General features: G+C 42.7%; 1 protein-coding gene across 1 annotated transcript in view; it reads left to right on the top strand.

The window, feature by feature from the left end:
* The window catches only part of PKD1L3 (polycystin 1 like 3, transient receptor potential channel interacting), a gene marked incomplete at its 5' end in the record, with an annotated part of 62,299 nt that overhangs the window by 43,211 nt on the left and 4,868 nt on the right, over nucleotides 1-14,220 (top strand). The window contains 10 exons of the mRNA XM_081335671.1: nucleotides 59-287; nucleotides 820-1,051; nucleotides 2,032-2,128; nucleotides 3,782-3,922; nucleotides 4,782-4,967; nucleotides 6,590-6,917; nucleotides 7,897-8,030; nucleotides 10,934-11,061; nucleotides 12,082-12,242; nucleotides 13,853-14,063. Coding sequence (XP_081191797.1) covers nucleotides 59-287; nucleotides 820-1,051; nucleotides 2,032-2,128; nucleotides 3,782-3,922; nucleotides 4,782-4,967; nucleotides 6,590-6,917; nucleotides 7,897-8,030; nucleotides 10,934-11,061; nucleotides 12,082-12,242; nucleotides 13,853-14,063 — 1,847 coding nt within the window. The remainder of the gene's footprint in view (nucleotides 1-58; nucleotides 288-819; nucleotides 1,052-2,031; nucleotides 2,129-3,781; nucleotides 3,923-4,781; nucleotides 4,968-6,589; nucleotides 6,918-7,896; nucleotides 8,031-10,933; nucleotides 11,062-12,081; nucleotides 12,243-13,852; nucleotides 14,064-14,220) is intronic.

Here is a 14,220-nt window from a genome sequence, read left to right as displayed (position 1 = left end):
CCTTCCCTCTTTCCCTCCTTCCTTCCTTCTTTCTCCCTCTTCTTCCTCCCTCCCTCAGAAAAGAGAAGGACGCCAACCCCAGAGAGAGGGATGGGGGAAAGGCTGAAGCATCGGGATTACAAGCGTTGCCTCCATGCCCAGCTGCAGCACGTGGAACTTGAACTGGAGCTGCTGGGGCCTCATCGCTTCCAGGACCCGCAAAGCTACACCCAAGCAGTTAGGCAGGTTCAGCACATGAAACTCTTTTTGGAAAGTCAGCTCTGCTCTGCAACGCCGGACAGCGAAAGGTAAAACAGCGCACGTGCTACACAACATCCAGGACTTCCGCACTACTCCTGTTCTGTAGGGAATTGTGTAAAAGAGCCAGTGTGGTTTAATGGTGGAGATGCTGGATTAGGAAAAGGGAGAGCCAGGTTCTGATGCCCCCAAAGCCATGGAAACTTCCTGGGGGTTCTTGAGCCAACCGCCTCTTCTTAGCTCAGCCTATTTCCAGAGTTGTTATTAGACAAGTCGGAAAAAAATAATCCTTGGCAACCTAAAGAAAATGTGGGATACATATCTAATAAATAAAACCAATCAAAAGCGGAGAATATCTGGTCCTTTAAGTACCCTAGAAAGCTACTTCACATCAGACTCATCAATAGGACCAATGGCGAGAGACGATAGAGGTTCCCGTTGTGCAATAATGGTCTTCCTTCAGCCTGTGGCTCAGCTCCTTCTCTATTTCTTTTTCCTTCTCTATTTTTTTCACCGTATGGATTCGATTGTTTTGCAAATGGAATCCAGCACTGGTGCTACCCATGTTCTTTGCTGCTCTAGGAACTCACCGACGCCAAGCCTTCCTGGAGATAGCAAGAAAGAATTGACACCTAAAGGTCTACCTGCGTGGTTTGTATTTGTCGGCTGGTTCTTGGTGATCCTTACCAGTGGAGTCTCTGGTTTTTTCACCATGCTGTACGGACTGCATTATGGCAAGGACAACTCCATCAAGTGGCTGATCTCCATGGCCATCTCTTTCTTTGAGAGCCTCTTCATCACCCAGCCATTAAAGGTATCTTTCCCCCCCCCCCTTATGGGCAACTATGTCTTGAAGTATGACATGACTCCAACTCTGGTTAGAACAGGGGTTTCCAACTGGGGTGTTCTCAACCCCTAGGGGTGCAAGATGATATTCCAGGGTGTGCGGAAACTTGGGTTTTCAAAATTATAGTGCATATGCGTAATTCGTTGCCGTTATTTCGAACTTTTGTAAGGGGTGCGAGAATATATCAGAAGCGTTCTAGGGGTGCGGGGTATAGGAAAGGGTGGGAGCTGCTGGGTTAGAAGATGCAGTTGGATTTGAAAGTTGCTCTCAAAGTGCTTTATTGCCATTAAGCTTTCCCTAATCTTGCTTGACTTCGAAAGATGTGCTTTGAAGTTAGGAGCAGGTGGTCTTGGAACAAAATTCTGACAAGCACAGGAGGAATGTGCAGGAAGGTGTGTTTCGATTGGTTATGAAGTGGATAGACCAAAAACCTCATATTTCTCTACGGAAGACAGAACCTAAACTTTTTTTTTTTATCATACACAGCACCCCGGTCCACTACTACAGCCAGAGGCTGTGCAATACGAGAAGCAGACAATTGCTTCTATATGGTTGTACTATATGGTTGCCCAATTGCACTATAGGGTTGTCTTCGGGCAGCATGCTTGACCAGATCCAACAAAGACATAGCAAATGCATTCCTATAACATGCCAAGCTTGGCTAGGTTCAACCTTGATAACATTTTTGTCTGTGTGAGTTAGCACATTCTGCACATCCTGCCAATTTGATTAATTTATTGTTCACTCTATTGGACAAAACAATAAAAGCGTGTTCATCCAGGAACTACAGTAGACTAACATTCTGTCTCTAACTGGAAAACAAAATGGATGTTGCATTATTTTTTTAAAACTAATCTGCAAAATGGCTGCAGGTTATCAAATGGCAGCATGTGGACAGGGGCCCAAAACATCTCAGTCAAAGTTGTCTATGCCCCTTTGTCTTCTAGGTTCTTGGGTTTGCTGCTTTCTTTGCTCTAGTTCTGAAAAAAGTGGAACAGGAAGATGAGGAAGCCACGTCTATTGACGGTCCACTGTCAGTCACAGGTAATCTATTTAATTCATCGAGACCTGGAGCAGAATATCTGTGTCTTTCCAGGTTCAGCTGAACATAGCAAGCCCTGGTGAGGGATGCTGGAAACTCTAGTAATATCCAGGGAGGTAATATATACCCAAACAAGGCAAAAAATAAAGCAATTGATAAAAAGGATTCCAGTAATTAAACCACAGAACAAGAATGTTTGTTTCACAAAGGAGAAGATTGCTGGAACAAAAAATATCTCCAACAACTAATGAAAAACAGCATGAAAGATGCTATGATATGCTATTGGGATATTTCATTTCTCATTATTCCGTTTACAGATTTGGACTGTCACACCCAGACAATGGAAACAGATTTTTTTTAAAAATAAAAATAAAATAATGCATAGGAATGTTACAAATTTTTGCGTATGTTTCTCCAAACACTCCAAATACACAACACTTCTGTTTAGTTTTGTAGCTGTGCAGCTTTCAGCCACTCCGTACCAGAATGAATAACTGCACATTATTTGCATGAATACACACATCCTTGTGCAGAGTTTCCACCCTGCAATCGTCCAGGGAGCCAGCACACCTTGAAAGGATAACTGAGTCTGAACAGGGGATCAAAAAAAAAAGTAATTAGATCAATTCAGGGCTAGATAAACACTTAATAAAGATCTCTCCCAGCTTTAGTATCACAACAATCATTCTAAGACCGAGGATAAGATTGTTCCTTGGGTGAGGGCACCCTAAAAATATGATTCTGGAAAGTCTCTTTTTCCATGAGAAGTGTTTTTTCTCCCCCAACTTTGGTTTCATTAAAAAAAGGAGCACATTTACAACCACCTTGGATATCTGCCAGTTCTCCTACTGTCTTTGAAGAGCAAGTACGGCACCATTTCTTCCTGATTATCTATTTTTATCTCCTCTCGAGTTGAACATTTTCTCTCTTCTTATCCCTTTTGATAGCCATGATGAGCGCAGGGTCATTTGTCTTGCTTGATATCTATTTATCTATCTAGCTATCCTTCTTTATTGCTTTTTGGCCTGTACTCTGAGTGTTAGGTAAGTCTCCGTTATTTTGCATATCTAAACATTTAGCTTTTCTGTTGAGCTTTGAACTCTCTTATGAACGTGTATTTTAACGCTGCTTTCCTTTTCAATAAGAGCATAAGACAAGTTGCATGCAAGCTGAATTTGCATAGGGTCAGGCATAAGATAAGGACATCCAAAGGAAGGACTTGGCTTCAACTAATTATGCAGTTAAGAAGAAGAAAAATTAAAACTGGTGATATTAATATTGTTGCAAATATTATGTATCCAGGTCAATAACATATTAGACCAAAAGAATATCTTACACATTTTGAAGATAAACCCTGCTGTGTTAAATATAATTTATTCTACTTGTATATACTGTATATTTAAGAATAATGTACATATTTACCTGGAAGTAGATCCATTCAATTTAGTAACTGAAATGAATTTAGTCTGTCTATATTTCTATATATTTATAGTTTTAATATACTACTAAGTAAAATTGCAAAGTTTGCCCCTAAAGAATCTTGTGACTGGGTGCCTTGCTGTGTCCGCATGTAAAGCTTTTTAAAATAAACTCCATGGTTACAACTAGTATATTCTACAATGGTTAATAGTCTATTCTGTCATTTTGTGGGGCAGGTGATCCAACTCCTATCTTTGGGGCGCGCAGAGATAGTGGAAATAAAATCTACCAGCCTCCTCCTGCGACTGACATTGAGAAAATGAAGATGGACCACATCAAGGAACAGAAAGCCTTTGCCCTGATTCGAGAAATATTGGGTATGTTTTATGATCGTATTCTGAAAAACTGGTGGAGGAAAGGAAGCTTCAGATTAAAGTTTGGCCTCTTGTATGCCGTCCGCTAAATTTCCCACTTATTTTGAAAATTGCCACCAGGAGCTGTGATTCTTTTTGCTGTCTATCTGTCAGGCACAGGAAATCAGGAACCAAGGTTATTCAAATGAGTGCAAGTTTAATCCATGCTAGCTCTCTACAAGAAGGGATGTGGTGGCTCAGTGGGTTAGGACACTGAGCTTGTTGATCAGAAGGTCAGCAGTTTGGTGGGTCAAATCCCGAGTGCCGCATTACAGAGTGGGAAGGTAACAGCGCTCCGTGCGCCTTTGGCGTCTAGTCATGCCGGCCACATGACCACAGAGACGTCCTCAGACAAGCACTGGCTCTTCAGCTTTGAAACGGAGATGAGCACCGGCCCCTAGAGTTGGAAACTACTAGCACGCATGTGCGGGGGGGAACCTTTACCTTTACCTTTTTAGCTCTCTACAAGAATCTGAACTACTGATAGTCAAGTCAAATTGGTGGCAGATAAGAGTTAAAGGAGGGCTGGACTTTAGATCTTTTGTGAGCATGAAGGGATTCCAAGCTAATGACATGCTTGACTCCTCCCTTGGGCTCAATCTGGACATCTCCAGCACTACCTTTGACATCTGGTTGACCAAGTATTTGGGGTGTGGGAGGGTGCATAAAAGATTAGGGAAGTAAAATCGGTCATAATCCCTGATTTGAATGAGTTAGCAAGCCTTAGGCAACAGAATCAAGCTGCACTATGATAAAAAAAATCATGCATCAGTCTGTGACTTGGGAATAGAACTTGTTTTCGTGTTTGGTATCTTTTCTTCAGCCTACTTGGGATTCTTATGGATGCTGCTCTTGGTTGCCTACGGACAGCGGGATCCAAACTCCTATTATCTCAACAAACATATTGAGAACAGTTTCACAGAAGGATTTGAAGAGATTTTAAGTTATCAGGACTTCTTCAAGTGGGCAAGAACCGTCTTAATCGGCAACCTATATGGGCCATATGAAGGTAGAGTGGTGTAAGGGGCTACGGCAGCTCTCTCAAACCAAACTCAATGTAGTATCACTCTCACAGAGTTCTTTGCTAGCAACATTTATTGAGAGGAATGGGGTCAGGGCTACCAAACTTCTAATAACTGAATTATTTGTTCATTTATATCCTACCTTTATTATTTTTTACAAAGAACTCAAGGGAGCAAACATATCCATACCTTCCCGCTCCTGTTGTCCCCACAACAACAAATAACCCAGTGAAGTGAATTGGGCTAAGAGAGAGTGACTGACCCAAAGTCACCCAGCTGGCTTTTATGCCTAAAGCAGGACTAGAACTCACCATCTCCCAGTTTCTAGCCTGGTGCCTTAACCATTACACCACCTGGCTTTTTACCTTTATCCTCATGTACCTTTAAATAGATTTTTCCTAACCCTCATCAAAACATCCAGCAAGGAGGCAGGACTCTTTATGTTTATGTTTATGTTTTATTTAATTTATATACCGCCCTTCTCCCTAGGGACTCAGGGCGGTTCACAGGGCATATAAATAAAATACAATACTATACAAAAGTTAAAACAAAGATTAAATCAGTGCCCAATTAAAAAAACAATAATGCAATCTAAAATGACAATTTAAAACACAGCTCCCCCATCAGGCCAGACCGGCCAATTCAAACAAATGGGTCTTCAGACCACGACGGAAAGTTCGGAGGTCCGATGCCGTCCGGAGCTCCACCGGCAGTTGGTTCCACAAAGCCGGGGCACCCACAGAGAAGGCTCTCCCCCTGGGGGCCGCCAGTCGACATTCCCTGACCGGAGGCACCCTGAGGAGGCCCTCTCTGTGGGAACGCACAGGGCGGAGGGGAGTTGAAGCCGGCAGCAGGTGGTCCCCGAGGTACCCCGGACCCATGCCATGTAGGGACTTTAGTAGTAAGAGTGTCCTAAATTCTTTTACAGATACTTTTTGTTGATAGGGTAACTAAGTGTTTATGCTACAGGTCACCAAACGTTTGAGGTGGTGGGCATTATCATTCAATAATGGAGGAAGGAAGGAAGGGAAGGAGGGAGGGAGGGAGGGAGGGAGGGAGGGAGGGAGGGAAGGAGGAGCCAAAATACATTCTAATGGCCAAAATGCAGTTCAAACTCTAATTAAGATGAATTAATATATGTTTCTCTAAATTGCTTAGGTTGAATTAGAAGTCAGCAGCACTGTATCCATAATTTCTGGAATTTCTAGAATAGTTTCTACAAGCAATCATATAACCTAAACCTTGTAAGATTATCAGACAGATCTCATAAGATTTTGGAGATCTCACTCCTAAGGTCGTCAATGATCTTATGCAAGAACTGCCACATCTGATGAGTTTACAAGATTGCAGAAAAGCACACGGACACAGACACAAGATACACAGATGTACACCATATATCCCCATGTACAAATGGGAGACTCATACACAGATACACAGACACACGCCATATATATCCCCATGTACAATTGGGGGAATTATGAACCATGTTTTCCGTCCTTGGTTTTAAGCTAAAGCAAATGAGAAGAGAGAAAATTACTCTGAAGCTCTGCAAATGAGTCTAGGCCGAATCGCATATTCAAACCATCCTTCCTTCTCAAATCCTCCCAAGGTTTCATCACAGATGGCAACTCCAAACTGGTGGGCAGTGCTCGGATTCGCCAAGTGAGGGTCAAGGGTGACTCCTGCCCCATTGATCCGAGCTTAGAGTTGACGGTCAGAGAGTGTCACGCAGCCTATTCCTTTGACACCGAGGACATGGGAGACTATGGCATCAACTGGAATGGCTCTTCCTTGGACAACTGTTCCGAGTTCTCTTCAGCTTGGCAATATCAGAGCCAGGCAAGGCTGAGAGGACACCCCATCTGGGGCAAACTGGCTGTTTACAGAGGGGGAGGCTACATCGTGCACCTGGGGATTGATTCCACCAATGCCTCCAGGTAACCTCTTGCTGTTGCATGAGTTGAGTTGGCTCATATTTTTTTAAGGCCAAGCAGCGATCTGGATTTGAGGGGGGAAAGGATGAGTTGCCAGTGAATGTAAATTTGTGGTTCTTATCTGTTGTCTCTTGGTTAAGTGGAGCAGTTCTTCTCTTAGTGCTGCACAAACCTAGGGAAAGAGGGAACTTTGTCTCCAGAATCAGGCACAAGTGTGCACTAAATCATCTTTTCCTATCCAAGTCCATATTGCTGCATCACCATGGCTATAACTGCCCCTCTTTTGGGATTGTCCTAAAGGGCGAAGCTTAATCAACTAATCAGACTGATTGATTTAAATATTTTGACTAAAAGGACTCACTTGGCAGTGGCTTTTAAAATTAGCAGGTTAGTAATCTTGGAGCTTAATCACTTTTGTTTAAATCATTTTGACTATTGGTATAAGCTGGTATTTTCAAATTCGGTAACTTTGAAGATGTGTGGACTTCAACTCCCAGAATCCCCCAGCCAGAGTAGTCATTGCTGAGTATTTGGGGATCTGAAGCTCTCACATCTGGAAGTTGTCAAAATTGAGAAACAATGGACACTGGGTACTTGTCCCTCAAATTTTTATGTGTGTGTGGGGCAGGGGGGGGGCTGACAGGCATAGGAAATTCCTTACTGTTATTTTTCAGAGGGGTTTTTTTATGCAGCTATCCAAAACTGGGTACTGTAGATCTGTGTTCAGACTGGAAAATTTATACAATCCAAACATTTTTAAATCAGTCAGTCATCTAAATAAATAATAAAAAAATAAATTCCACAGCCTTAACTGGGTAAAAGAACCATAAATGGGTCGGATTGAATGTAATTATGGAATTCCTGGGGAAAGGCTTTGGATGATCCTTAAGATTGGGCATTGCTAATTCTTGTACCAGCTGGTCAACATGAGTAAGATCATAGGAGGATCTAATCGTTCATTCATTGATTTATACCTTGCCAGAACTCTCCAATACTTGTTCGACAACACCTGGCTGGATACCTTTACAAGAGCTGTGTTTGTCGAGTTCACCATCTACAACGCAAACGTGAACCTGTTTTGCATCATAAGCCTGATGTTTGAAACCAACGCCTTAGGTGAGAACTGGAGGTCTTAGACCAGAATCTATGTAGGCCATGTGATAATTTGGGAGACATTCAGGGTGCCTAATAGTGCCAGATTACAACACAATGCAAATCATGATGGGTGGAGTTTCAAATCATCATGATCTTTTGGACTGTCCTCTGAAGACATTCCTGATTACACCGCTGGAGAAGGGAAGAGCAGAATTTGATGCCTTTATCCTCTCTGCCTTAAGGGAAATAAGTGCACTAAGAATAGCCGATAGCTGGATGGTAGGAGGGGCAAGAGGCTCAGAAGAGACCCTCCCTAGAGACCGTCCTTTACTCCCTGGAGTAAAGGAGTCAGGAGAGGGGAGAATTGTACTTTCAAACTTGCAACGGCGTATCCTGTGGGATACGTCAGGTAGGAATCACAACCAAATGGACTAACTCTACTTTCTTGTAAAGCTAGATTGACAGAATCTTGCAAGACTGAAAGTACAGTTCTCTCCCCGTCTCCTTTATAGCTCGGAAAACTCGCGAGGGTTTCTTCTGATCCTCTTTGCCCTGCCCACTCTACAGTTGTGGGCTATGGTGTCTCTTATTTATTTATTTATTTATTTATTAATGGGACTCCCGAAGGACTCAGGGCGGCTAACAACAATAACATACAATAAATACAGAAATTAAGATAAAATTAAAATTAAAGGCCTCTGTACAATAAATTAAAATTAAAAATTAAAATAAATTAAAAATTAGAGTTAAAAATTGTAAACATAATTAAAATGCCTGTCAGTCCAGGTCAGCCAGGTGGAAATGGAGTGTTTTGAGGCCGCGGTGAAAGGACTGGAGATCTTGAGCCATCCGAAGCTCAGGGGGGAGCTGGTTCCACAGGGCTGGCGCTCCCACAGAGAAGGCTCTTCCCCTGGGGGTCGCAAGCCGACATTGTCTAGCCGACGGTACCGAGGAGGCCTTCTCTGTGTGAGCGCACTGGGCGATGGGAAGTCATTCCCGGCAGCAGATGGTCCTGCAAGTATCTTATCTGTCCTTTCCCTTGGCAGCATCCCTTTGTCCAGTCTCTCGAGGTCTTTCCTGTCTTCCATTACCAACGTCTTACTTTCATCCAGGGTTTCTGACAAGTTTCCCACGTCTGGGCTTTTCAAGTGACTCTGAGGCATTGTTTACCTTAAAAGTCCTTTATTAGCCTAATACACCGGCAAATGCTTGCTCGAAGGAAGCTGGAATCTGAAATCTCCGCCCCTTGCACAATATATTAAAACACAATTCTCCACCTTTCTAATTTTGTCATTAATCATATTCTCCAATTAATTTAAAGAATCAGTTTCCCTTCCGTTAGAAGACCCGCCAAAATCTTATCTTGTTAGTAGTAGTAGTAGTAGTAGTAGTAGTAATAATAATAATAATAATAATAATAATAATAATAATAATAATAATAATAATATAAAGTTGGAAGGGACCTTGGAGGTCATCTAGTCCAACCCCCTGCTCAGGCAGGAAACCCTATACCATTTCAGGCAAATGGCTGTCCAGTCTCTTCTTAAAAACTTCCAGTGTTGGAGCATTCACCACTTCTGGAGGCAGGTTGTTCCACTGGTTAATTGTTCTAACTGTCAGGAAGTTTCTCCTTAGTTCTAGGTTGCTTCTCTCCTTGACTAGTTTCCATCCGTTGCTTCTTGTCCTGCCTTCAGGTGCTTTGGAGAATAGCTTGGCTCCCTCTTCTTTGTGGCAGCCCCTGAGATATTGGAACACTGCTATCATGTCACCCCTCACCCTTCTCTTCGTTAAACTACACATACCCAAAGTGAGAGAAATAGCCTTGAAAGTGCATTCCTACTCATCCCCCCTCCTAACCTTAAACTAAAGCAATACACAAGTCCAGGGGTAGGCAACCTCGGCTCTTTTATGACTCATGGACTTCAACTCCCAGAATTCCTGAGCCAGCTATTTGCAGGTTCAATGAAATAGTTTTCAACACTAGCAAAACCACAGAATAAGCCTCTCGATGCCAAAGGAAGGGGATACGTTCATTCCATCTGCCTGCTTTGGTACTGATCATCCAAGTCAACCTTGTGCAGAAACCAAAGAACCAGGATACCAATTTTTATTTTCTATCCTTTCAGCTCAGTGTGAGTTCTCACATCCCTGCTTATAATCCCACAAAGAACAGACTTTTTTTTTAAATAGCTGCTAAGGCTGCTGGGGAATTCCCTCACCGCTGTGGGATGTCATCACATCTTAAAAAAAAAACACTGTAATTTCAGGGAGGGCTAAAGAAAGAGGTGTCTTAAGGATACTTGGTCTGTTTGTTTGGGCAGCTGCAAAGGCTATGAAAAGTGGCTGCAACCATGTAAAACCTCCAAACTAAAGGAAGGAATATGATGGGAGCAGGCAAGGAAGGCCTCTTGGAATAATATTTTCGACAACAATGAGTGCCTTTGATTAGCATCTCTAGTTCTTTGAAGTAACAACCAAGAATGAGACGTTCCGATAAGAACTGGTTCAAACTGGCCAGAGACAAGAATTGCCCCGAAAGCTGAAAACCTTCAAACTTGTTATAATAGGGGAACCACAGCTATTGAATATGCAACTGGACACTAACAAGATCAAGCTGAGAATATGATGGGATAATATGAAATGCTATATAGTACATGTAGAGCTACTAAGCATGCTTAACTAGATTACAGGTGAGTCAATTGATGCTAATCAAGGAAAGAACACATTTCGAACACAACATGTTTGAACTGTACATAAAGTGATTCCCAGCCTTCCTAAGGAGCTTCTTACACCTTGTATCTGTGGGAGAACTCTTTTTCTTTATGCATAAAGAAAGAGATATTAATCTACCTTTCCAATTCTTGGCACTGTTTACAGATAACAACTATTTCTGTACAACTAACTCCTGCTTTGATTTTTTTTAGGGGCTTTCTTCCCACGGGCAGAACTGCAAAGTATCCGCCTTTATCCATACACCGATGGCCTACACATCTTTGTTGTTGCAGCAGAAATAATTTATTTCCTCTTTGTTATCTACTACATGGTGGAACAGGTAAGAGGAGCTCTGCTGGGTTGAAGAGGAGGCCTGCAATTACTTTATTACCAAACTGACCAGGTTCCAGGTCCTGGATGTCTGGGTTATAGACAGCAAAGCCAACGGGCATAAACAAATTTTCAAAAAAAAAAAAATTTAAAAAAAAATTCAAGCAGAGTTATAATGGCAATCAATTAATTAATGATACCTTGCAAGAAAAACAGGCTGTAGCCAGTCTGACCTTGGCCGGTATTTGCCAATTAGATTTTTGCCAGCAAGCAAGATATAAGATGTGCTTTTGCAACATCTATTCATGTGCAGTGATGTCACTACACGGGGCTTCCTCTACAATGGCATCATAGGATGCACATCCAAAGAAGATCTAAGCTAAGAATTTGAACTGATAAATAATCATGGGTTCAGCTTCAGAGCTATCTGGCAAAGGAAGAATGTGGTTTCCTTGTTTCCAGTTGTCACAAGCTGTGCTTGTATCCCCCATCTATCTTCCCATCCAGTCCCAGTCCTTTGTTTTGCAAAAAACAGCATGATAATCGGTTCTCTTTTGAAAAAGAAAATGAAGGTGGATAATATCTATGTGTACTAAAAGTCCCAGGTCTGTCTGATGGTTTGTAACCTTCAACTGGGTAAAATATCATAGGCAACGGCATTTGAATCAACGTACTTCAAATGGGCCAACTTACAGAACGTGCCCAAAATCTGGGATTCTTGACACCCATGGAATTGAAATTTGTGACTGATTCAGTGCTGCTCTGGTCATCTATGGCCATGTGGCCATAATTTCTGACATTCCATGTCGGCTTCCTACAAGGAAAGTCAGTGGTCAGGAAATATCTCTGAAACAATGAGTCAGTTGCTCATGGGCTGCCTAGTGTATAAGTAAAATTGGCCAATACATCTGCACTCGTCTATAATCATCTAAATGAAACTGCATTGCACTCTAGTGAGTTACAAATGCTGCCTTTTCTCCCCACTGCTCACAGATTGTGCTACTGAAAACTGAATATCTTGTTCCAACAGGGGAAAATCCTGCGGGCTCTGAAATGGAATTATTTCCACAGCAAATGGAACCTCCTGGAGTTGGCCATCATCTTGATCAGCTGGAGTGCCCTGTCTGTTTTTGTTCGGAGGATGATCTTGGGCTTAAGGGACATCAGTTACTACCAGGAACATAAGGATGAGTATGTTTGATGCTCTGACACTTGCTAACTGCACTGTCCCAACCAAAGGAGGAGAATTTGTTAATAGCAAGACTTTTCCGTTTAAGAATCAGGGTTATGATGATTTACAAATGCATTCAATAAGCATTTGGGTGCCTGTAGTTTATACACGCAAACTAAAATATTTCATCCAGTTTCTTTCTTTTGCAAAAGAGGTGGCAGAAGCGATTTCTCTTAATGGTTTTTGTTTTGTTTTGCTTTGTTTTCTTTTTTTTTCTTTTGTTGCTGGTGTCTTTCTACCATGTACATCCTGCTTGACTACTCTTGTTTCCTGGCTGGGGGAAAAAAAAAACTTGGAGAAACTATTTCCAAATGTCTGCCGTGATGATTTGCTTGAAGTGTGAGAAACTGGGGAAGTTGCAGATTCTTGGAAAGAAAATTAAGTCATAGGAGGCAGGCCGTTCACACACACCTACTTGCAATGCTGCCTCTTTGTCCCATGTAAAACCTTTTACTGCCCTCATTAATATATAAAAGGTAAAGGTTCCCCCCACACATGCGTACTAGTCGTTTCCGACTCTAGGGGCCGGTGCTCATCTCCGTTTCAAAGCCAAAGAGCCAGCGCTTGTCCGAGGACGTCTCCGTGGTCATGTGGCCGGCATGACTAGACGCCAAAGGCGCACGGAACGCCGTTACCTTCCCACCGTAGTGGTCCCTATTTTTCTACTTGCATTTTAACGTGCTTTCGAACTGCTAGGTTGGCAGAAGCTGGGACGAGTAACAGGCGCTCACTCTGCTACGCGGCACTTGGGATTCGACCCACCAAACTGCCAACCTTCTGATCGACAAGCTCAGTGTCCTAACCCACTGAGACACCGCATCCCATATCATTAATATATACACATGTATAATTTCTCCTCTTGTGAGGTTAAAAAATTTCATTAACAGAAAAGTAATTTCTGTTCCAGTCAGACTGAATGAGAATGTCTTTTAAGGGAAATGCAGGGGAAAATTTTCTTGGCGTATGCAGGTGAAACAAACATCACTCAATAATCAAATGAGTTTTTCTTCCATTAGAAAGATGTAGGATAGCTTGGGGACGGTGGCGGTGGCTGAGCAGTTGAGACATTGGGCTTGTCTCCCAGAAAGTTGGCAATTTGAGACCCAAGCACTGCATGTATAGGGTGAGCTCCCATGACGTGCCCCACCTAGTAGTTCAAAAGCATTGCAAATGTGAGTAGATAAATAGGCAGCATTCTGGTGGGAAGCTAACAGCGTTCCGGGTGCCAGCCACGTGACCTCAGGAGCCTCTTTGAACAACCCTGGTTTCCTTTCCTAGGAAGCAGAGATGAGCACAGCCCCCTAAAGTTGAATACAACTGGACAGGAGAAACCTTTGCCTTTTTTTTCCAGAATGACAAAAAACAGTAAGAGAATGGCTAGCTCGGGATCCTCTAATGTGGCTTGGGACTAATTTGAGAAGTGGAACCTAGGTTCCTTCAATCGTGGCTTAATTCTCCAGTTTCCGTGCTGTGACCGATGGACTGGGATGGCAGTTCCCAGAAGCGAGGCTCCATGTTTGCCCTCCTCATTGCCACATACCAGCTTATTCCAATCCCTGAATTTTCTTAGGTTTGTGAGCTTCAATCAAACAGCTACGGTGGATGCAGTGCTGGGTTACCTGATTGCGTTCCTGGTGCTTCTTTCCACCGTGAAACTTTGGCACCTGTTGAGACTCAACCCCAAGTTGAACATGATCACCTCCACCTTGCGAAGAGCCTGGGGGGACATATCAGGATTTGCCACCGTGATTATCATCATGTTCCTAGCTTATTCCATCGCTGTGAGTAGTCTGGAAGCCTATACTCAGCCAGACTGAGCCTGCTTGTATGTTTGTTTATTCAGGTTAGATAGCATCTACATGGGTGGTTCACAAAGCAGAGAACTCTAGAACAAAACAGAGTACCATTTCCCCCCCCAGATTTCAAATCCTGAGCAGA

This window comes from Vipera berus (assembly GCF_964194415.1).
Source record: "Vipera berus genome assembly, chromosome: 10".
Lineage (NCBI taxonomy): Eukaryota > Metazoa > Chordata > Lepidosauria > Squamata > Viperidae > Vipera > Vipera berus.
Note: the sequence above shows the minus strand (reverse complement) of the source record. Positions and strands in the feature narration are given on the sequence as shown.